Below are 25,308 nucleotides of genomic sequence, written 5' to 3' on the forward strand. Positions count from 1 at the left end.
CCTGGAAGAGGGGCAACCAGGACAGAATCCGGTGCCCGGACCGGGACTAGAACCCAGGGTGCCAGCGCCACAGGCAGAGGATTAGCCTAGTGAGCAGCGGCGCTGGCCCAGATAACATTCTTAAAGAAATCACACATTTTTAACTTCTGGATTCTATAAATTATTCAAATAACAATTTTCTTTATAAAGTTTTTTTTAAAAAGAACTTAAAGGCATAGACATTTGTACATACTTATGGGGTACTGTGTGTGTTCCGTGATGTATGTGGTTGTATAATGTCCAGTCAGGGGAGTTATCTTTTCCAGCATTAACATTTCTTTCCCATGGAAACATGGAAAAATCCCATCTTCTACTTTTTTAAATAGAGAAGTATACAGTCAAATAATGTTATCTTCAGCCCACTGTGTAATAGAACCCCAGAATTTCTTATTCCTATCTAGCTATAGCCTGGTACCCATCAATCAACCTTTGCCCATCCCTCCCTTGTCACTTCCTACTCTAGCCTCTGTAACCACAATTATATTTTTAACTTCTGTGAGATCACCTAATTTTTTTAGAGTCCACATATGAATGAGATCATATGATACTTGTTTTTCTGTGCTTGGCTTATTTCACTTAACATACTGACCTCCACTTGCATCCACATTGTTGGAAATGACAAGACTTTTTTTTTATAGCTGAGTAATAGTGATATATATCCCACATCTTTATCCATTCATTAGCTGATGGACACCTGGCTATTGTGAGTAGTGCTGCAATAAACACGGGCATGCAGTTAGCTCTTTGGCAGATCGATTTCATTTCTCTTAGATATATGCCCAGAAGAGGGATTCCTGGGTCACATGGTAGTTCTATTTTTAGTGCTTTGAGGAACCTCCATGCTATTTTCCACAATGATTTTATGTTTACATTTAAAGAACTTAAATGTTTATGTAGGGGTCAGCAGTGTGACACAACAGGTTAAAGCCCTGGCCCAAAGTGCCAGCATCCCATGTGGGTGCTGGTTCGAGTCCCGGCTGCTGCACGTCCAATCCAGCTCTCTGCTATGGCCTGGAAAAGCAGTAGAAGATGGCCCAAGTCCTTGCCCCTTGTATCCGCATGGGAGACCCAGAAGCAGCTCCTGGCTCTCTGGATTCAGATCAGTTCAGCTTTGGCTGCTGTGGTCATCTGGGGAGTGAACCAGCGGATGGAAGACTTCTCTCAATCTGGCTCTACCTCTCTGTAACTCTGGAAAAAAAAAATGTTTGCTTAAAGTTTCACTTGGGAAAGAGAATCTAATAGAGTGTGATTACTTATATTACCTAGGGTACCTAAATTTATTCTCTGTAGTTCCAAAGCTAACAACTCAGCTTTATTCATTTAGTAAAATATTTTCAAGTTTTGCTAAGCATCAGACACAGTGCCTTGCCTTGGGAATACAATAGTGAGCTCAAAGTTTGAGTTCAAGGAATTTATAATCTAATCTAGGGTAGATGTAATTTAAACAAGATACAACCTTATTTCTGTCTCATGTAACATCCAGTGTGGCTCCACTGTTAGGGACTAGTCTTTTGCTTTGCTGTTCCTAAGATGTTGCCTTATTGATACCGTCCAAGGTGGCTCACCCCAAGTTGTCTGCCTTCTAGTCAGTTGAATGGAGAAGAGCCGCACCTACTTCTCCCCTTTAAGAATGAAGCCTAAAGTGGCAAACCACCTTCTTCTGACCCCCTACTGGCAAGACTTGGACACATGCCTGTGCCCTATTATAACAGAGTGGGGGAAGTATCTTTGTTCTAGCTGGCCTCCATTTAGCTAAAAATTGTGGTTCTGTTTCTAGGGAAGAGGGAGAAATTAGATGTTGGGGGATAACCTCTGTGATACAGAGGAAGCATCAAGACAATCAAGTAAATGAACAAGTAAAATTGTAACTAAGTACTAGAAAGTGAGTTGGACTACATGGGGGAATTTGATGCAGACTGGGACACTGAGGCCACCTTTTGAGAAAATGAGAATTGAAAAGTATGAAGGGGAGTGTGGTGCTAGAATAATGCCAAAGTGATGCTAGTTTTTTTTTTTTTTTTTAAAGATTTGTTTATTTGAAAGAGTTACACAGAGGAGAGGCAGAGAGAGGTCTTCTACCCATTGGTTCACTCCCCATTGGGCCACAATGGCCGGAGCTGTGCCAGTCAGGAGTCAGGAGCTTCTTCCAGGTCTTCCACGTGGGTGCAGGGGTCCAAGGTCTTGGGCCATCTACTGCTTTCCCAGGCCATAATAGAGAGCTGGATTGGAAGTGGAGTAGCTGAGTCTCGAACCTCTGCCCCGTATGGGATGCCGGCGCTTCAGGCCAGGGCGTTAACCTGCTCTGCCACAGTGCCGGCCCCAGCTAATAATTCTAATTTAATGCGTAACTGTTGGGTATCGAAGTATTTGGTGGTGCTAAACCTTTTGGCTAATCTCAACCCTATCTGGAGGTTCTTAGTGGCTTCATTTTGCAAATGAGAAGACTGAAGCCTAGGGAGAAGTGCCTTGACTTAAGGTTGCATATCCAATACTTCTAGGCACTTACATGTGCCAGGCACTGTGCTAACTCTTTAATCTCGTTTTCTTATTTTACTCCTTTCATGATTCCAAAGTTAGCTGCTATTTTTCCTGCTTAGCAGTTGAAGAATGTATTTAGGTTTGATTAAACTTAGAGGTGGTAAACATCAAAACCAGAACTCAAACTTAGATCTCTGACTTCAAATCTTTTGTTCCAAGTATGTGCTTGCTGCCTTTCCACAATGCATGACTGCTTTCCGTGTCAGTGTCTTCTAGCACCAAAGGTGGTTTCTTGGAAGTGGTTTTGTGTTCAGTATGAATGAGAAATTTTCTGAGAATTGGAACTATAAAAAAAACTTTTAAACTCAGAGGTGACATTTAAAGAGATGCTTAAAATATTTTTAATGTGATTGTAGAAGAGGTTAATGTACAAATTGTTTGGCTGCTAAGAGGCCTCTTCAATCCTGAGAGCCTGATTTTTTTAAAAATATAAACATAATTTAAAAATTACAGGTCTTCAGTTTATAAATAAATTAGTAAGGTTATATTATACACAACCTGATAGTAAAGCTAATTATTTTTTTGACAGGCAGAGTTAGAGAGACAGAAAGGTCTTCCTTCCTTTGGTTCACCCCCCCAAATGGCCACTACGGCCGGTGTGCTGCACTGATCACGAGCCAGGTGCTTTCTCCTGGTCTCCCATGCAGATGCGGGACCCAAGCACTTGGGCCATCCTCCACTGCACTCCCGGGCCACAGAAGAGAGCTGGACTGGAAGAGGAGCAACCAGGACAAAACCAGTGCCCCGATCGGGACTAGAATCCAGGGTGCCGGCGCTGCAGGCGGAGGATTAGCCTAGTGAGCCGTGGCGCTGGCCAGTAAAGCCAATTTGTAATGATTTTGTATTAGTTAAACTTACTGGTACCAAGATACTTGAATTTTGTTCATAGAACATTTTTAAAACAAAAAACAGAAGTATTTACGCTTTGTGTTTTTAGCATGTCTGTAGAGCACTTCAGGACTTATATAGTGTAAGGTGCTCAGCTGAAGATGTTTTCAACTTGGATTCTAGCACTGATGAAAAATTTAGCCGCCATCTGATATTTCAGCTCCATGACGTGGCATTTAAAGATAACATCCATGTTGGTAAGTGCACTGGTTTTTAAAAAATTCATGGAGTTATATTAAAAACATAGTTTTCCTATTCCTCTTGAAATTTTTAACAATACTTGCTAGATTTTATGGTAATTAACCTAAAATGTGATGTTTCGTGTTTTCAGGATTTACTGATACAGACCTGTCATCCAGGCACATCAGCCTACTCAAGATATAGTTGGCATTAGTGGTTCTCATCACAGGTATTTAGGTGGCCATGTATGTCCTCACATGGTCTCTACTGCAGTAGGGTTCATTTTTTGTTTTCTAGGTAATTCTGAGAGGCTTTTCCATTTCAAGCCTTACCTATGATGCTTCATACCTGGATTTTTGACCTTTGTTTTAGCTATGGGGCTTGGGTCCCAGGTCATGTCAAGGAAGGCTTATTTATTATTCCAGGCAGAATTTAAGGATTCAGATGACGTCTAGATATATAATCCTGAAAGTATAACCAGAGTATTTTCCCAGGGCTGGGCATTTATAGATAACAGGTTCAGGTATAAAACCAAGTCAGTCCCACAGAGAAACAAATAGGAACAATGAAAACGCCAAAAATCAAGGTCTCAATAAAAGCCAAAATCCTGAGTATTTATCAAAGCAGTGATAGGACAAGTTTTGGGGTTCAAACCAGTGATTGACTTAAGTTCAGGTAACAGATAATGTATCTCAGAGCTACAAGTGTTTTACAGTCTCACAGCCACATGGGGTAAAGGCATGAACATAGTAGCTAGAGGACTGACATAAACATCAGGAACCTGAAAACTAGTTTAGGATAATGCCAGGTCACAGTGACCTAGTATGCTGTGTACACTGGTCTCCTCATTATCTCTGTTATCTGCCCCCTTGATTGTTCTCTCTCTTTCTCACCCTTAGATCCTAGTAATTGTGGGATCTGTCCTTGTCCCTCTTCCTACTGTTCTCACTTGGATGGTGACCACAATCATTACTTAAATCATCACCTATGTCCTGACTCTCACACCTTTATCTTCAGCCCAAATTGTTCTCATATAGCCAGCTGACTACTAAATGTCCTTACACACACTTCAACTCAGCATGTCCTAGAACAATCTTGGCTCCTCCTTCTGTGTCACTTCTGTGTCCCTGTCCATCTACTTACCCAAGTAGAAATGTTGGTGTCCTCTTATGTGTACCTGCTTTTTGAGTCAGCCAGTGTGAGCTGATGAAGCTCTCAAACCTCTCAAGGGTTATTCATTACCTTCACAAAGATGTACTGATGTCTTAGTTTGCAAAACGAGGCCTACTGTGCCCTAGCTGGTCTGTCCCTATCTGCCCTTCTTGCTCAGCTCCCACTGTGGCCTGCATTTTCTCTTATCCTTGGGCCTTTGCACTGTTCAATTCTGTCTGAAGAGCCATACCTCCTGTTCTCCCAGTCTGTCAAGACTCCGCGTACATATCAATTCATCGGTTTTTGTCACATCCAAACCCTATGATACAGGTTACTGTTCCGTAGGGTTGTAGAAAGCACCCAGTGCTTATTGTCAGAGCATTTGCTGCTGCTTGTTTTCTTTATCTTTATTCCACTTAATGTTTCTTTAGGGACGTAACTATTGATTTTTCTTTTCCCTTTGTAATTTTTTAGAGCTACATTATATGTCCTAATATATATTTTATTAAAAATATTTTAAATGTTTTGATTAACAAGTAATACTAGCACATTTTTATGGGATACAGTGCAAAATTTCAAAAGATATGATGCTATAAGCTGATCAAAGCAGGCAGCCAACATACCCACCTCCCTACCTTTCCTCCACTAGCCTACTAGTTCCTCTCCTCCAGTTCTTTTTATGGTACACAACATGTTACTGTGATCTGTAGTTGTCCATCTGTGCTATGAAGCACCTTGTACCCCATATCCAGACTCCTCTATCTCCCACACTTCCCAGTCTCTAGTAATCACTGCTCTAAGTTCTTATTGACTGTCGTTTTTAACTTTCATGTATCAAAAAGAACACGTGTTAACTTTCTGTGTCACTTCTTTCACTTAATGTAATGACTACCAATTTCAGTTATTTTGCCTCTAATGTCAGGATTTCATTGCTTCTGATGGCTGACTAATGTTCCATTGTGTATGTATACCATATTTTCCTTATCCATTATTTATCCATGGACACTTAGGTTTTCTATAGCTTGGCAATTATGAATGATGTTGCAAAGCACATGAGAATGAAGGTTTCTCTTTCATATGCTGATGTCCTTTCCATTGGATACTTACCCAGAAGCAGGATAGCTGGGTCATATGATTGATCTATTTATTGTATTTCCAGATATATTGTATATTACTACATTATAATAATATTGTCCATAATACCATTAATACAGCAGCAGCAATAATAAATACAAGTAGGCATTTAATATTTGCTGAGTTAGTGCCTACTTAGCATGCCTGCATTATCAGGGTATAGAGGGCAGAGTCCTAGCCAGGAAATTTCTTTGATCCCTATGTATACTTCCTCATAGGCTGCTCTTTAAATGCTAACCATAAGGCTAAAAACTGAGAATCTGTTGCTAGGGAAGAAGGGCAGAGAGAAGTATGCCAGGTCCTTCACAGTCTGCTACAGTGTCTCCTGAAAGCAGATGACATTCATTCTAGACTGTGAATGAATTTCCTTCATATAGTCAAAGGTAAGACAGGCTTTATTACAATAGCACAAGCAAAGGAATAGAGTTTGGAGTTTGTGGTTAACTTGGGGATCAGTCGACAATCTAGTGTAACTAAAGCTAAAGCCATAATCAGACCTGATAAATGGAATGTCTTCTGAGGCTCTTTCCTCTTAAATTGTGTACTTCCAGAAACAGAGAGGCGGAGAATATGAAGCAGTCAAAAATTTCCCTTCAGTTCCCCTCCCTCTTGATAATATTTCTAGTTGTTATTGTTAGCCTTTTGGGAAAGGGAACAAAGTTAAATGTGAGTGATCAGACTTTGATCTTTGCAAACATGCTCTTGTGCCAGTTTACTATAGTACTGCAGATATCTGTGATTGGTTAGTTCTTTTGAGATAGTCCCTGCCACTGAGATAGACCAAAGAGGGGATGGGGTAATAAGACTGAAGCCTGGAAACAGAAGGCAGAGCTATTGGGGGGGGGGGGGGGACAGTATGTTGGTGTTCACGTGACTGGCTGTCATTGTGCCGTGGACACATTAGCTCCTTGCCAAGGTTCAAAGGCTTAGCCGGCCTCTTCAGTGCTACTGTCAAACATCTGCAACTGTAGACTCACTTCGCTTATTGTCTAGAGTCAAGCAGATAGAATTTTAAATTTCCAGGAAAACTAACTTCGTCAATTTATGTTTATATTGCTTTGTTGTCCTTTGATGTGTCATCGTTTCCTCTCGGTGTTTACCTTCTCTCTAATTCCAGAAATAATCATGTCTGTGTATCATTGGATCAAATGCTTTTGCTTTCATTTTGATGTTTTACAAGAAATTGTACTTATTTCTTTAAGTAGGAAAGTAATTAATCCTGTGATTTTAAGTACTAAAGCCTTCCTGGTAAATGAAGTGACAAATCCAGACTATGACACTTGCAGAGATTAAAATTAAGTAATTTTTTATAGTATTGCATTTCACCAGTATTGCTACACACAACAGCAGTGTAAAAGCCAAATTGTTACTTGGTCTTGTGATATAGGATATATAGAGAGAGAGTTTAAAGAATTCCATGTTGCCTTGCCAGCTTCTCATGGTAGTGCGGATCACTTTTTTTTTTTTTTTTAAGTAAGCAAGGCAGGCCATTTATTAATATCTGAATAACCATTTTTTGAAGTTTAAATCTTTAGTCTCCTTTTCCCCTGAGAAACCTTTTATTTAATGAATACAAATGTCATGCATTTCATAATTACAACTTTAGGAACATAGTGATTCTTCTCACTGTACCTGCTCTCCCACCCTCTACCCCACCGTCTACCTCTTCCCTCTCCAATTCCCACTATTATTCCCCCCCCTCAAAGAAACCTTTTAAGGAATACAGACTTCATGCATTTTATAAGTACAATTTTAGAAATATAGTGATTCTTCTCACCATACCTGCTCTCTCACCCACTCTCCCACCCCTCCTCCTGCTCCCTCTCCCATTCCCAGTCCCATCCTCCACTAAGATCGATTTTCAGTTAACTTTATACACAGAAGACCAACTCTATACAAGAGTTCAATAATTTGGCCGGTGCTGCGGCTCAATAGGCTAATCCTCTGCCTGTGGCGCTGGCACACCAGGTTCTAGTCCCGGTCAGGGCGCCGGATTCTGTCCCGGTTGCCCCTCTTCCAGTCCAGCTCTCTGCTATGGCCCAGGAAGGCAGTGGAGGATGGCCCAAGTGCTTGGGCCCTGCACCCTCATGGGAGACCAGGAGAAGCACCTGGCTCCTGGCTTCGGATCAGCATGGTGTGCCAGCCGCAGCGCGCCGGCCGCGGTGGCCATTGCAGGGTGAACCAACAGCAAAGGAAGACTTTTCTCTCTGTCTCACTGTCCACTCTGCCTGTCAAAAAAAAAAAAAATTAAAAAAGTTCAACAATTTGCATGGAAAAAAAAAAAAAAACTGCTCCTCAACAACTGAGAAAAGGGCTGTTCAAAATCATTGCATCTTGAAATGTTTTTAAAAAGTGAAATTGAACTTCAAAGAAGCATTTAAAAATGATACATCTTTTGCAAGCACTTAGACATAATTATAATACAACTCTTTGAGGATAGAGATCCTGCATGGGAAGTTAGTACACAGTGACTCCTGTTATTAACGTAACAATTAACACTCTTAGGTATGATGTCAGTGACCACCCAAGGCTCTTGACATGAGCTGCCTAGGCTGTGGAAGCCTTTTGAATCCACAGTCTCTGTCAATCTGTAGCCAAGGCCGTAAACAAAGTTGAAGTATTCTCCTCGCTTCAGAGAAAAATTCCTCCTTATGTCCACTTCTTTCCACTAGGGTCTCACCTGCCAAAGTCCTTCATATAGGACATTTTTTTTTGCCACAGTGTCTTGGCTTTTCATGCCTGAAATGCTCTTATGGGCTTTTCAGCCAGACCAGAATGCCTTAAGGGCTGATTCTGAGGTCAGAATGCTATTTAAAGGGGTTGTCACTCTGAGTCTTCTGTGTGGGCTGAATCCCATGTTGGAGCATTCCCTTCTTTTTAATTCTATCTGTAGTTACCAGACCATTAATCCTATCCATACAATCACTTTAACACTTAAGATAGTATTTTTACCACCCAGCTTAAGGGGATTTGGGGTCCCCTGGCAAATTTTTAAACTATATCCTTAAAAATAAGTCTATAGGAATGTATGCAGAACTATACAGCTTTACAATTACAAACATCATTCACTTCATAATTACAACTTTAGGAACATGGTGATTCTTCCCACTAATTCCACCTTCACACCCCTTTTCCTCCTCCCTCTTCTATTCCCACTCTTTTTACTGAGATCTATTTTAAGTTGATTTGATACACATGTTTAACTCTATTTTAAGCAAAGAGTTTAACAAACAGTACAAAAAAACCTTTTTCTCAACAGTCATGACAAGGGCTGTTCAAGTTACTGCTTCTCAAATTGTCAATTTAACTTGTATAGATTGCTTTTTTGGTGCTCTATTATCACAGATCAGGGAGAATATATGGTATTTGTCCTTTTGGGACTGGCTTATTTCACTAAGTATGATGTTTTCTGGATTCATCCATTTTGTTGTAAATGACCAGATCTCATTTTTTTTTATTCCTGCTGTGTAGTATTTCATAGTGTACATATCCCATGGTTTCTTTATCTGGTCTTCAGTTGATGGACATTTGGGTTTATTCCATGTCTTAGCTATTGTGAATTGAGCTACAATAAACATGGAGGTGCAGATAACGCTCTCATGTACTGATTGCATTTCCCTTAGGTAAGTTCGCAGGAGTCCCACTCTTATTTTTCACTAAGATCTATTTTCAGTTAACTTTACATGCATATAACTAACTCTGTTAAGAGTTCAACAAATAGTGTGAAAAAAACCTGTTCCTCAGCAGTCGAGACAAGGGCTGTTTAAAGTCATTGCTTCTTAAAATGTCAATTTTACTTCTACAGATTGCCTTATAGGTGCTCTATTAGTTATCACAGGTCAGGGAGAACATATAGTATTTGTCCCTTTGAGAGTGGCTTATTTCACTAACAATGATGTTTTGCGGTTTCATCCATTTTGTGGAAAATGGCTAGGTCTTTCTTTTGTGTGTTTTTTGGTTGTTTTTAGCTTTGTGTAGTATTCCATGGTGTACATATTCCAGTCTTCAGTTGATGGAAACTTGGGTTGATTCCATGACTTAGCCATTGTAACTTGAGCTGCAATAAACAAGGGGGTGCAGATAACTTTAACATGCTGATTTAATTTCTTTGGGTAAATGCCCAGGAGTGGGATGGCTGGGTCATATGGCAGGTCTATATTCAGATTTCTGAGGTATCTCCATATGTCTTCCACAGTGGCTGTACCAGTTTACATTCCCACCAGCTGTGGATTAAGGTACCTTTTTCTCTACATCCTTGCCTGCATTTGTTTGCTGATTTCTGTATGAAAGCCATACTAATGGGAGTGGTTTAGATTTGCTTTTCCCTGATGGCTGGTGGTCCTGAGCATTTTTTTTTTCATGTATCTGTTGGTCATTTGGATTTCCTCTTTTGAAAAATGCCTGTTTGAGTCCTTTGCCCATTTCTTAACTGGGTTGTTTGTTTTGTTGTGGAGTTTCTTGATCTCTTTATATATTCTGGTTATTAATCCTTTATCAGTTGTACAGTTTGCAAATAATTCCTCCCATTCTGTCAGTTGCCTCTTCAGTTTGTTGACTGTTTCTTTTGCAGTACAGAAGCTTCTCAATTTGATGGAATCCCATTTGTCAGTTTTGGTTTTGATTGTCTGTGCCTCTGGGGTCTTTTCCAAGAACTCTTTGCCCATGCCAATGTCTTTCCCTAAGGTTCTCTAATTTGATGGTATCAGATCATAGATTTATGTCTTTAATCCATTTTGAGTGGATCTTTGTGTAAGGTGTAAGGTAGGGGCCTTGGTTCATACTTCTGCATGTGGAGATCCAGTTTTCCCAGCACCATTTGTTGTAGAGACTGTCCTTGCTCCAGGGGTTGATTATAGCTCCCTTGTCAAAGATAAGTTGGTTGTAGATGTGTGGATTGATTTCTGGCATTTCTGTTTTGTTCCATTGGTCTATCCATCTGTTTTTGTATCAGTACCAGGCTGTTTTTATTATAACTGTCCTGTATATCTTGAAATCTGGTATTGTGATGTCTCTGGCTTTGTTTTTGTTGTATAAGATTGATTTAGCTGTTTGGAGTCTCCTGTGTTTCCATATGAATTTCAGCATTTTTTTATGTATCTGAGAAGAATGTCCTTGGTATTTTGATTGGTATTGCATTGAATCTGTAAATTGCTTTCAGTAATATGGACATTTTAATTATTGATTCTTCTAATCCATGAACATGGAAGATTTTTTCAGTTTTTGGTGGCTTCTATTTCTTTAATGTTTTGTAATTCTCATTATAGAAATCTTTGACATCCTTGTTTAAATTTATTACAAGGTATTTGATTTTTTTTTTTTTTTTTGTGGCTCTTGTGAATGCGATTCATCTTAGATATTCTTTCTTGGAGCTGGTGCTTTGGCATAGCAGGTAAAGCCGCTGCCTGCAGTGCTGGCATCCCATATGGGCACTGGTTCGAGTCCTGGCTGCTTCACTTCCCATCTAGCTCTCTGCTGTGGCCTGGGAATGCCGTAGAAAATGCCCTAAGTCCTTGGACCCCTGCACCTGTGTGGGAGACCCAGAAAAAGCTCCTGGCTTTGGATCGACGCAGATCCTACCGTTGCAGCCAATTGGAGAGTGAACCAGCAGATGGAAGACCTCTCTCTCTCTCTCTCTCTTTGCCTCTCTTCTCACTGTGTAACTCTGACTTTCAAATAATGTTCTGCATGTGGAGATCTGGTTTTCCCAGCACCATTTGTTGAAGATGTTCTTTCTCAGCCATGGCATTGTCTGTGTATATAAAAGCTGTTGATTTTTTTGTGTTGATTTTATATCCTGAATCTTTACCGAACTCTTCTATGAGTTCCAATAGTCTCTTAGTGGCATCTTTTGGATCCCATATATATAGAATCATGCCATCTGTAAATAGGGATAGTTTGACTTCCTCTTTCCCAATTTGTATCCTTTTGATTTCTTTTTCTTGCCTAATGGCTCTGGCTATAACGTCCAGGACTATATTGAATAGTAATGGTGAGAGTGGACATCCCTGTCTGGTTCCGGATCTCTGTGGGATGCTTCCAGTTTTTCCCCATTCAAAAGGATGCTGGCCATGGGTTTGTCATAAATTGCCTTGATTGTGTTGAAGAATGCTTAGAGTTTTCATCATGAAAGGGTGTTGTATTTTACCAAATGCTTTCTCTGCATCTATTGAGATAATCATATGGGTTTTGTTTTTCAGTTTGTTAATGTGGTATATCACATTGATTAGCAAATATTGAACCATCCTTGCCTACCAGGGATAAATCCCATTTGGTATAGCTGAATGATCTTTCTGATTGTGTTGTTGGATTCAGTTGGCTAGAATTTTGTTGAAGATTTTTGCGTCTGTGTTCATCAGGGAAATTGGTCTGTAGTTCTCTTTGTTGTATCTGTGTAGTTCTTTTGTACAGGTGTAGGAATTAAGGTGATGCTGTCTTCATAGAAGGAATTTGGGAGGATTCCCTCCCTTTCAATTCTTTTGAATAGCTTGAGAAGAATTGGAGTTAGTTCTTTAATGTCTGGTAGAATTCATCAGTGAAGATATCTGGTCCTGGGCTTTTCTTTTTTGGGAGGGTCTTTATTACTGATTCAATTTCTGTCTGGACTGTTGATCTGTTTGGGTTTTCTGTGTCTTCATGGCTCAATTTAGGTAGGTTGTATGTGTCCAGGAATCTATCCATTTCTTCTGTGTTTCCCAGTTTGTTGAAATACAGCTCTTTGAAGTAATTCCTGATGATTCTTTTTATTTCTTTTTTTTTCTCCTATCTTTTTATTTTTTATTTTTTTTTCAAACTTTTATTTAATGAATATAAATTTCCAAAGTACAGCTTATGGATTACAATGGCTTGCCCCCCATAACGTCCCTCCCACCCGCAACCCTCCCCTTTCCCACTCCCTCTCCCCTTCCATTCACACAAGATTCATTTTCATTTCTCTTTATATACAGAAGATCAGTTTAGCATACATTAAGTAAAGATTGCAACAGTTTGCTCCCACACAGAAACATAAAGTGAAAAATACTGTTTGAGTACTAGTTATAGCATTAAATCTCAATGTACAGCACACTAAGGACAAAGATCCTACATGAGGAGTAAGTGCACAGTGACTCCTGTTGTTGACTTAACAAATTGACACTCTTGTTTATGGCCTCAGTAATCACCCTAGGCTCTCGTCATGAGCTGCCAAGGCTATGGAAGCCCCCTGAGTTCACTGACTCTGATCATATTTAGACAAGGCCATGGTCAAAGTGGAAGTTCTCTCCTCCCTTCAGAGAAAGGTACCTCCTTCTTTGATGACCCATTCTTTCCACTGGGATCTCACTCGCGGAGATCTTTCATTTAGTTTTTTTTTTTTTTCTTTTTTTTTTTTTCCCCCCCGGAGTGTTTTGGCTTTCCATGCCTGAAATGCTCTCATGGGCTTATTATTTCTGTGGTGTCTATTGTTAAATTTTCTCTTTCATCTCTAATTTTATTGATTTCTGTCTTCTCCCTTTTTTTTTTAATTGGGCCAATGGTGTATCAATTTTGTTTGTTTTGGGTCATTTGATAGTATCCCATAGATGTCCAACAGTGTTTTTTAGTTTTCTAATTTTTCTTTTTTTTGGTCTGACTATAAAGTTTCCAGCAATCTGTCTTTAACTTGGATATTCTTTCTTCTGCTTCACCGAGTCTGTTGCTAAGGATTTCCATTGCATTTTCTACTTGTTCTATTGAATTCTTCATTTCCAAGATTTCATTTTGATGTGGTAAATCTTCTATTTACTTACTTACTTACTTAGCAGAGAGGAGGTTTGTTCTGCTCTATTGGCTTATTCTCTTGCTCACCTCCTCTCCTCAAAGGAGACCAGTGCCTGGGTGCTAGCCCTAGTGGGTACAATCTGCATCTGCACTGCCACAAGAAGCACACAGCGAATCTGAGCAGTCCTTGATGTGACCATGGATTTCACAGCAATGACCCTCACCAGGGAATCCAGGAGCACGGGGAGCCTCCCACAGTGACTGTGCAAAGTCCCATGCACACCCTGAGCCTTCCCACACAGCCAAGCGTTTCTCACAGTCTGGGCTCACAAGCCTCCCATGGTCACAAGCACTCAGCCCCTTCGGTTCTCCCAGCCAGTCTCGGGTGTCTCTGCTTGGCTAGTTGCTGGGCGCATGGACATGAACTGGTGTAGCTCTTACATAAGTCCAAATAGTGCCCACCCTCCCTCGGCTTGTTACAGGATGCTGGTGCAGGGTGGTCGGGGAGAGAGGAACATGCCACCTTATTTTCTCTTCTAGTTTGGCAGGTACGCTGTCCCCCACAGGGCTCCAAGCTGGATTCCTGCTAGGCTCTTACCACAGCTTTATCACCAGTGGCTTGGGCTGCTACAGTCTGGTCTCACTGCACTCTCCACAGCTGGTGCTGAAGTTCTCAGCTGCTGGTCCTGAGTTGGGTGTGTCCACATCCTCCATGTAGGTCCAAATGTCCCTCTAATTTGCATGTCATTTCTTCTGTGGCTTTCTTCCTAATTCTTTGCTAAGATCACACTCTCTCCACTTTTTTTCTGAACCTCTGTTATTCAGAACTTTCAGGATAAATGTAGATGGGAAAAGTATATTTTTATACTTTTTTACCCCCAAGGCCATAGGCCATCCCACAACAAATGTGGGGGAGGGATAGCAGGAGCCACAGCCTTTCAGCTGTGGGAGGCACGGTTCTCCTGGCATGCCATGGCAGGCAAAGGAGAGAGAATGAGTTCCTAAGAAGTTTGCCACCATCTGGATACCAGGAGAGTAAGGCAGAGGTTCTCGCAGTGTTTCTCACCATCGTCTTGGAGCCATTTCCTCATATAAACTGTGTTCTTTATTCATTAATAGCAAAAACAATTCAACTCCGTTCTCATTAATCAAAGTGATGAGGACAGGCGTTTAGCCTAGTGGTTAAGACCCTGCTTGGGAAATACACATCCCATATCAGAGTGCCTCAGCTTGAGTCTGGCTCCACTTTTGATTACAGTTTTCTGCTATTAGCCTGGGAGGCAGCAGGTGATGGTTCAAATAGTGGTCCCTGCCATGCTCCTGTGAGATATACGTTGAGTTCCTAGCTCCTGACTTTGATTTGGCCCAGCCGGTCTGTTGTGGGCATTTGGGGAGTGAACCAGTGGAAGGGAATTCAGTTTGTCTCTATGGCTCTCTGCCTCTCAAAATAGAAACTCTAAAAAGAAGTTCTTTAAAAAATGGTGCTTTTTTGATGACATGTTAGGGTTAGATCTATGCTAGCAACATTGACACACCGCAAATTAACTTTCTCTTCTAAAATGGTTTGTTTTCCAAATTGCAACAAGCTTCCTGCCAATGGAAATTTAAAAAGTAAAAGATTGCATAGCTTGAAGGAAGAGAGATGTGTTATAGTTTCTACCAAAACAATTTTAAAAGCAGAAATCAAAGGAAACGCCTTTCATGTGCAGATTTGAATCTGAATCTTGAATTCCAGTTCACATGAAAGAATTAATCATAACACCTTTTTTTCCTTAGGTAATTTTGTGAGAACAATTTTGCAGCCTGCTCTTCAGTTGATTGCCAGTGAAGATGATGATAGCATTTCAGAGACAGTGGACCAGGGATTCTCCCACTTTTCTGGAGCACCAACAAAACAAGGGGCTTCGTGTAACAAAATGTCCCCAGATATGGACACAGGAGAGAGCTGGACACTGAATTCAGAGAAGCCGAGGCAGCTGGGATCAGCGAAGCAAAGCGATCCTGATCTTTCATTTTTAGTTGTGAAGAATAATGTGGGAGAAAAGCATCTTTTTGTAGATCTAGGTAAGTAACATTGACAGTTGTTTCTTTCTGACTGTCCTGATGTCCTCTTGTGAGACACCTGTCCATGCTCACTGTCACTGTGCACAGGGTTCTCATTATCATCTCATTATCATCGCGCTCCCCAGCGACAGTGCAGGTCAGGAACAGAATGTGATCAGCCCGCTTAGGCTTGGGGAATCCACAAGGCTTCAGTTCAGAGATCTTGGGGCGATCCCTGTGGAACAGAAGCCCCGGCCTGGCCTGGGCTCTGAACGAGAGTGCCTGTGGCATGCTCTGCTCCAAGTGTCCAGGGAGTTCTGTGAGGGAATGGGGAGACCTGCACCCTCCAGCATGCCAAGAGTTTAAAGCAGATTCAGTCAACTTGAGAAACAATATAAAAATGGTACTCACATCACAAAGCAAGGCTGAGCTTGCTCTTCCCTGAAGAGCTTTGTGGTGGAGGCAGGGCAGGCTTTTGATCCTGGCCGGGACCCTCGAGTTAGCCTTCTTTCACAGACTGGTGACTTCTGCACCCAACCGTGCTCGGTTTGGGTCTCTGAACCTGAGTGTGTAGAAGGCTCTAGTGTGGCAAGACTTAAGCCTGATGTAATATACAACCTAATGAAGTTCTAACTTGTGATTTGGAAAGCTGTAAGAGCATTTTTGCCATTGAGCACTTCAGAGAGCTGCAGTGCACACAGGTTGAGGGCAAGTGGGCTTTAATTTGGGGCAATGCTTTCGGGCTGACAGTGGTACCAAGGTTAGAGAATTGTTCCTGATTATCTTTCCAGTGCCCCTGAATCAAGTGCCAGAATTTGGAAATCTAAGTCGGGTAAGTGCAGTGTGTCAGTTTTGGTAGGCCTAGGATCAAGCAAAGATAATGCATAACAGTAAGAGCAACATTATCCAATAAATATGCTGTGCCTCTAACCCAGTGTTGAAGTCCCTAAACAGAATACCCCCGTTCATGACCGTTCTATCCTTGAAGTCACATTACTGGGAAATAATAGGAATTAGGAAGAAATAACAGGAAAACAGTCAGGAAATTTCTCTGGTATTCTTGAATGACAGATTTTAACAATATATATTTACATATTAAAAGAGGATGAGGAAGTATTTTACTTGAACTATCCTTTGAAAGTTTCAGAGATTTAATAGTACATGCAGATTTTTGTTGTTTAAATTTTATCTTATTGTAGTTCTATAGTATGTCTTGAAATCAGGTATTGTGATACCTCCAGCTTTGTTCTTTTTAAAAAAGATTTATTTATTTGAGAGGCAGAGTTATAGACAGAGAGGTCTTCCATCCACTAATTCACTCCTCAGATGGTTGCAACGGTCAGAGGTGAGCCAATCTGAAGCCAGGAGCCAGGAGCTTCCTCTGGGTCTTGTTCTTTAAGACTTCCTATTACTAATTGAATTTCATTGCTGCTGTTGGTCTGTTCAGGTTTTCTATGTCTGCATGGCGCAATTTGAGTAGTTGTGTTGTCCAGAAATTTATTCATTTATTCTAGATTTTCTAATTTTTTTTATTGTATAGTTTAAAATAGTTCCTACTCTGGTATGAGTTATAATGTGTTTTTTACCTCTGGATTTATTTTAGTCTTCTCTCATTTTCTGGTTACTCTTGTTAAATGTTTTTGGATTTTTGTTCATCTCTTCAAAAATCCAAATTATCATTGATCTTTTGTATTTTTATTTTCTCGGATTTACTTCTTTGACTTTTGTAATTTTGTCCTATTAACTTTGGAATTGCTTTTTTTTTCAGTTACCTATGATACATCATTAGGGGTGTTTTGATTTTTTTTTTTATGTAACTGCTTATTGCTGTACACTTCTTAGTACTGCTTTTGCTTCATGCCATACATTTTGTTGTATCCTATAGATTTGTTGTGTTTCTATTTTTGTTTCATGGAATTTTAATATTTCCCTTTTGATTTCTTTGATTCACTCCCCAAATGACTGCAATGGGCAGAGCTGAGCCTATCTGAAGTCAGGAGCCAGGAGCTTCCTCTGGGTCTCACACGTGGATGCAGGGGCCCAAGGACTTGATCCATCCTCTGCTGCTTTCCCAGGTGCATTAGCAGGGAGCTAGATAGGAAGTGGAGCAGCTGGGACTCGAACTGGCGTCCATATGGGATGCCAATGCTGCAGGACAGGGCTTTAACTCATTGCACCACAGCACTGGCCTGCCCCATATATTTTTATAATTCCTAAAGTTAATTTTGCTGTTCATTTCTAGTTTTTATTCCATTGTGGTCAGAAAAGACAAATGTTATGATTTTGATTATTTTTTTTCTTGAGACTTGTTTTGTGGCATAGTGTATGGTTTATTCTTGAGATCTTAATATGTTGATGAAAGGAATGTGTACTCTACAGCTGTTGGATGAAATGTTTTATAAATGTCATTAGGTTCACTTAGTTTATTGTACAGTTTAATTATTCTGAAAGGCAGGAAGAGACAAAGAGAGTGCTCTCCTTTCTTCTAATTCATTTCCTAAGTGCCCACAGTAGCTGAGCTGGGCCAGGTCCAAGCTGGGATCCAGGAAGCTAATCTGGTCTCTTATTTGGGTATAGGGATCCAACTACTTGAGCCATCACCTGTTGCCTCCCAAGGTACACAATATCAGGAAGCTGAAGTCAGGGGTGTATGTAGTACTCAGCCCCAGGCACTCTGCTATAGGATGCTGGTGTCCCAAGAATGTCTTAACTATTGCACCAAATGCTTGCCCCTGTGATATAGTTTAACTATGATATTTCTTTGCTGATTTTTCTTTTGGTCTGGATGATCTTTCTACTGATGGAAATGGTGTTTATGTCCCCCACTATTGTTGTGTTGAGGCTTATCTCTCCCTTTATATCTGATGTTCGCTTTATGAAATTTGGCACTGTAGCCTTGCAAAAACACTAAAGTCATCTTTTTGATGAATTGATCCTTTGATCATTATATAATGACTTTGTCTCTTTACAGTTTTTGTCTTAAAGTCATATTGTCTGAGTACAGTTATTCCTGCTCATTTCTGGTTCCATTTGCAGGGGATATCTTTTTCCATCCTTACACTTTCAGCCGGTGTCTTTCTTTATTGGGGATTTAAGTTTCTTGTAGGCAGTATATCACTGAACTTTTTTTGTATTTTTTTTTTAAGATTTTATCTATTTATTTGAGAGACAGTTACAGTCAGAGAGAGAGACAAAGAGAAAGATCTTCCATCTGTTGGTTCACTCTCCAAATGGCTGCAATGACCAGAGCTCGGCCGATAGGAAGCCAGATGCCTGGAGCTTCTTTCGGGTCCAAGTGCTTGGGCCATCTTCTAATTTTCCAGGCCCTACCAGAGAGCTGGATCGGAAGAGAAGCAGCTGGGACACAAACTAGTGCCCATGTGGGATGCTGGTGCTGAAGGCAGAGGCATAGCCTACTGTGCCACAGTACTGGCCCTTGGACTTTTTTTTTTTTAACCCATTCAGCCATGTGTATCTTTTATTTAGAGAAGTTAGTTCATTTAAATTTAAAGTTATTTTTTGGTAAGTTATGAATTAGTCCTTTTTTAAAAATTTCTTTTTATTTTGAATATTCTTTGGTTTTTTTTTTTCTAGTATTTTTAAACTTTTATACAGTTTTTATGGTGATAATTATCTTTCTTTTGCTTTTCTCTGTAGCACTTCCTTAAGCATTTTTTGTAAGGCAATCTGGTGGTGATGAAGTCTGTTTTTCTCCTCTTAGTAAATATTTCTTGTTCATTTGTGAAAGAGCTTTTCCAAGTATAGTGTTCTTAATTGACAGTTTTTTTTTTTCTTCAGAACTTGTAATATATCACTTTCCCTCTTGGCTTGTAAGGTTTCTTTTGAGGAATCCGCTGTTGGTCTCGTGGGAACTCCCTTAAGTGTGACTTGAAGCTGTTCTCTTGCAGATTGTAGAATTCTCTCTCCATGGTATATATATTTTTTATTTTCTTTTTTCTTTTTTTTTTTTGACAGGCAGAGTAGACAGAGAGACAGAGAGAAAGGTCTTCCTTTGCCGTTGGTTCACCCTCCAATGGCCACCGTGGCCGGCGCACCGTGCTGATCCGATGGCAGGAGCCAGGTACTTATCCTGGTCTCCCATGGGGTGCAGGGCCCAAGCACTTGGGCCATCCCTCACTGCCTTCCCGGGCCACAGCAGAGAGCTGGTCTGGAAGAGGGGCAACTGGGACAGAATCCGGCGCCCCGACCAGGACTAGAACCCGGTGTGCCGGCGCCGCTAGGTGGAGGATTAGCCTATTGAGCCGTGGTGTCTTTGATGAATCAAAGTTACTACCTTTAAATAATAGTAATAGTCTGATTTATTAGTGTTTTCCTCTGTGGTTATTTATTGGAATTCTGTAAAATATCTTTGCTTATCCCAGGGTCTTGAAGATATTCTGCTTATCTGTATTAACTTTTTTTAAAAATTAATATTTTTGAAATTTATTTTTTAAGGAATATAAATTTCATAGGTACAACTTTAGGAATATTGTTACTCTTCTCACCATATCAGCCCTCCCACCCACACTCCCAACCCTTCTCTTCCTTCTTCTCTCCTTGCCAGTACCATTCTCCATTAAGATTGATTTTCAATTAACTTTGTACACAGAAGACCAACTCTATGTTAAGTAGATTTCAACAATTTGTGTGTGCACTTGTGCGTGCACACACACACACACACAAACCTGGGAAACTGGTTTTACAATTAATTCTCAATACAACTCATTGAGGACAAAGGTCCTGCATGGGGAGTTAGTGCACAGTGACTCCTGTTGTTAATTTAACAATTAACACTCTTATGTATGACGTTAGTGACCACCCGAGGCTATTGAAATGAGCTGTCTGGGCTATGGAAGCCTTTTGAGTCCACAAACTCCGTCAGTATTTGGACAAGGCCATAAGCAAAGTGGAAGTTCTGTCCTTCCTTTAGATAAAAGTCCATCCTTCTTTGATGGCGACTTATTTTCACTTGGATCGCTCTCACAGAGATCCTTCATGTAGAACATTTTTTGCCACAGTGTCTTGGCTTTCCATGCTTGAAATGCTCTCATGGGCTTTTCAGCCAGACCAGGAAGCCTTAAGGGCTGATTCTGAGGTCAGAGTGTTATTTAAAGCGATTGTCATTCTATGAGTCTGTTGTGTGGACTGCTTCCCATGTTGGACATCCTCTCCTTTTTAATTCTATTACCAGGCACTTGATCCTGCCTATATGTTCACTTTAACAGTTAATATGATCACTTCAACAATTAAGATGGCATTTTTACCACCAAGTTTAATGGGATTTGGAGTCCCTTGACAAATTTTTCACTGTATCCTTAGAAGTAAGTCTGTAGGAATGTATGCAGAACTATATATATTAATAGTTAAAAACATCCTCCTCCCTCCCTCATTCCCACTCTTATGTTTTACTGATATCTATTTTCAATTGACTTTATATACGTAAGATTAACTCTATGTTAAATAAAGAGTTCAAATAGGATGCAGAAAAAAAATCCAAAGCCAGGAGCCAGGTGCTTCCTCCTGGTCTCCCATGCGGGTGCAGGGGCCCAAGCACTTGGGCCATCCTCCGCTGCCTACTGGGCCACAGCAGAGAGCTGGACTGGAAGAGGAGTAACTGGGACTAGAACCTGGCGCCCATATGGATGGTGGCACTGCAGGCGGAAGATTAACCAAGTGAGCCACGGTGCTGCCCCCTGCCCCCAGGGTTTTTATAGTCCCCAGGCAAACAAGTATTAGGTCGTCTGCATTCCTTCTTTCCCCTGGCCCTACTGGACCAAGGATGGCCCACCTTATTGATTGCCCCCACCTGGTCCTGGCAGACCAAGGACTGCCCGGTGTCAGGTTTCAGCACAGAGAAGCATCCTGGGCCTAGCCAGTTCCTTTGTCTTGTGAGAAGCCTGTCATGGCGTGGCTCTGGCCTCTCACAATATGGGATGCAGACGCCGCAAGCAGAGAACTAACTTACTGTGCCACAGCACAGACCCCCATTTATTTTCAATTGAAAAGTTGATAGAAAACTGTCTAGCTTGTACTTTCTGGAAATAGCATTCTTCCATGTCAATTCTAAATTATCTTCATACCTCAAAAGGCTCATGGAAAATCAAACTAAAAGATAAATTTATTTTGGTGCAAACAATTCTTGAAATCTGTGCTTGCAAGGGTTCTTCAGAATCTTCATGGAAATTGCACAGATTTCATACATACTACTTTACTAATTTTTGATGTAGGAGTTTATACAAGAAATAGAAACTTCCGGCTGTATAAGTCATCAAAACTAGGAAAGCATGTGGCTTTGGAGATTGCTGAAGATAACAAATTCTTTCCTAAACAATCAAAAACGATTCCTGAAGAAAACCAGTATTTCCTCTCTTCTTTGGTATGCAATGTCAGGTATGTAGGCAAAAATTAAACTGTTGTATACTCCTGATTATTCAGTCATGAATGCTATTGCATATTGCTAAAAAGTGAATTGTGTAAATTCATCCTATCTCAAGAAAATGACTCTCCATTCTTAAAATACTCTTTTCTGAGATTTTTAGCCACTTAGTTTCCTCTCTGTATCATTTTTTTTTTTTTTTTGACAGGCAGAGTGGACAGTGAGAGAGAGAGACAGAGAGAAAGGTCTTCCTTTGCCGTTGGCTCACCCTCCAATGGCCGCCGTGGCCGAGGCATTATGACCGGCACACCGCGCTGATCGATGGCAGGAGCCAGGTGCTTCTCCTGGTCTCCTATGGGGTGCAGGGCCCAAGCACTTGGGCCATCCTCCACTGCACTCCCTGGCCACCACAGAGAGCTGGCCTGGAAGAGAGGCAACCGGGACAGAATCCGGCACCCTGACCGGGACTAGCACCCAGTGTGCCGGCGCCGCAAGGCAGAGGATTAGCCTAGTGAGCCGCGGCGCCGGCTCCTCTTTGCATCTTTTAAATGATTATATCACGTATTTTTCAGTTTTTCTAAAATGAATATCACTTTTATAAAGAATGAAAACAACTACCTGAGCTGGACCGGAAGAGAATCAGCTGAGACATGAACCTGGCCCATGTGGGATGCTGGTGCTGCAGGTGGAGGCTTAGCCTGCTACGCCACAGTGCTGGCCCCACTTCCTTTATTTTTTAAAGTGGACATAATACCACCTATTTTCAGAATTTTTAGTAGAATTAAATATGTTAAAACCGTTCACATAAAATACTTAAAACAGTGCCCAGCACATGTTAGCATCTCGGGAGATGTCAGTTGGCACTAGTGGTGGATCTGAGAGTCTAGGAGTTGTATCAAAATTGTGTATCTCCTGCTGTGTTCCAATATCGATCCTACAGACAATGGAGGGCTCTTCCGTCGAATAGGATTACCTCAGGGCCCACGCTGTGGTACAGCTGGTAAAGTTGCTGACTACAGTGCTGGCATCCCATATGGGTGCCAGTTCAAGTCCCAGCTGCTCCACTAAAGATCCAGCTCCCTGTTCATGTGCCTGGGAAAGCAGGGAATGATGGCCCAAGTCCTTGGGCCCTGCACCCACATGGAAGACCTGGATGAAGCTCCTGTCTCCTGGCTTCAGCCGGGTCCACCCCTGGCTGTTGTGGCTCCTTGGGGAATATACCAACAGATGGAAGACCACTCTCTGTATCTCTCCCTTTCTCTATAATTCTCACTTTCAAAGAAATAGATTTTTTTTCTGGTGCTGTGGTACAGCGGGTTAAAGCCCTGGCCTGAAGCGCCGGCATCCCATATGGACGCCGGTTCTAGTCCCTGCTGCTCCTCTTCTGATCCAGCTCTCTGCTGTGGCCCACGATAGCCGTGAAGATGGCCCAAGTCCTTGGGCCCCTGCACCCACGTGGGAGACCCAGAAGAAGCTCCTGGCTCCTGGCTTTGGATCAGCACAGCTCCAGCCATTGCGGCCACCTGAGGAGTGAACCAGTAGATGGAAGACCTCTCTCTCTGTGTCTCTACCTCTCTGTCTTTCAAATAAATAAAAATAAATCTTTAAAAAAATGTAGGATTACAGGAGCCGGAGCTGTGGCATAGCGGGTAAAGCTGCCACCTGCAGTGCTGGCATCCCATATGGGCACCGGTTCAAATCTCGGCTGCTCCACTTCCAATCCAGCTGTCTGCCATGGCCTGGGAAAGCAGCAGAAGATGGCCCAAGTGTTTGGGCCCCTGAACCCGTTGGTAGACCTGGAAGAAACTTCTGGCTCCTGGCTTCAGATCGGCTCAGCTCCAGCTGTTGCAGCCAATTGGGAAGTGAACCAGCAGATGGAAGACCTCTTTCTCTCTCTCTCTGCCTCTCCTCCTCTCCCTGTGTAATTGACTTTCAAATAAATAAATAAATCTTTAAAAAAAATAAAAATTATCTTACTTTTCTTTTGTGTGTCTAAGTATATACCAGATATTTTTATTTCAAGGAGCCAAGGCTAAATTTTTTGATTACAAATGTGCCTTTTCTTTGAGTAAATTTTAATCCGTTTTTCCCTTTAATCTTTTTTTGTTCATATTTTGCTTATTCACGGTTTTTTCTTTTTTATTCACGGGTTTATAACAAATTTCAAAGGCTCCATGTGTTTGGGGAATAGTACGGTAGTTCATTCCCCAAATGCCCACAACATGCAGGGTTGGGCCAGGCTGAAGTTGGGAGCCAGGAACTCAGTCTGGGTTTCTCATGTGGGTGGCAGGGACCTAAATAGTTGAACCATCACTGTTGCCTCCCAGGTGCAGGTTAGCAGGAAGCTGGAATCAGAAGCAGGGCTGAGATTCAACCCAGGCTCCTGGATTTGTGATGCAAATGTCGTAAGTGGCATCTTAACTCTCAGGCCAGACTTCCCCCTGAGAAAACTGCTGAACAGTGATCATCCTATTCTGTTGAAACTGACAAATTTTTTATTTTTTAACTGACAAATCATACTTTTTTTTTTTTTTTTTTTTTGACAGGCAGAGTGGACAGTGAGAGAGAGAGAGAGAGAGAAAGGTCTTCCTTTTGCCGTTGGTTCACCCTCCAATGGCCGCCGCTGCAGCCGGCGCACCGCGCTGATCCTGGCAGGAGCCAGGAGCCAGGTGCTTTTCCTGGTCTCCCATGGGGTGCAGGGCCCAAGCACCTGGGCCATCCTCCACTGCACTCCCTGGCCATAGCAGAGAGCTGGCCTGGAAGAGGGGCAACCGGGACAGAATCCGGCGCCCCAACCGGGACTAGAACCCGGTGTGCCGGCGCCGCAAGGTGGAGGATTAGCCTATTGAGCCACGGCGCCGGCTAAATCATACTTTTTTTTAGATGAATGGAATTGGTGTTTTTGTGGAGAAATGTGGCTTAGTTACAGATCTATTTGGAATTTAGTTTTCTTTCTATATATCCCTGCTTGTTTAATTCTAATATAATTTTTAATTATTTTCTTCAGATTCTCAGATACTTTACGAATTCTAACATGTGACACACCTCAGAATAAAAGAAAGCGAATGAAGCACTTTAATAGTACCAGCCCTTCAGGTAATTTTAAAAGTAATTTTCTATCAGAATTTAATGATTAAAAACTCACTTTGCCTTAAAAGGTCATACAACTTAAGTATTCATCTCTGCTGATTACTGGAGATTACTTTGAGGTTGCTATTCAAAGT

General features: G+C 41.4%; 1 protein-coding gene across 19 annotated transcripts in view; it reads left to right on the forward strand.

Moving 5' to 3' along the window:
- LOC103347617 (DNA-directed primase/polymerase protein) overlaps positions 1–25,308 on the forward strand; it is a 42,600-nt gene that overhangs the window by 8,640 nt on the left and 8,652 nt on the right. For 9 of the 19 annotated variants that reach the window (XM_070068343.1, XM_070068340.1, XM_051841283.2 and 6 more), the window contains 4 exons: positions 3,515–3,662; positions 15,442–15,729; positions 21,936–22,098; positions 25,092–25,180. In XM_070068343.1, coding sequence (XP_069924444.1) covers positions 3,515–3,662; positions 15,442–15,729; positions 21,936–22,098; positions 25,092–25,180 — 688 coding nt within the window. Of the gene's footprint in view, positions 1–3,514; positions 3,663–10,126; positions 10,167–14,205; positions 14,380–15,441; positions 15,730–21,935; positions 22,099–25,091; positions 25,181–25,308 lie in introns of those variants that run through there. The other 10 variants (XM_070068345.1, XM_070068347.1, XM_051841293.2 and 7 more) reach the window with 5 other exon arrangements.

Source organism: Oryctolagus cuniculus, chromosome 2 (genome assembly GCF_964237555.1).
Source record: "Oryctolagus cuniculus chromosome 2, mOryCun1.1, whole genome shotgun sequence".
In the NCBI taxonomy this organism is placed as follows: Eukaryota; Metazoa; Chordata; class Mammalia; order Lagomorpha; family Leporidae; genus Oryctolagus; species Oryctolagus cuniculus.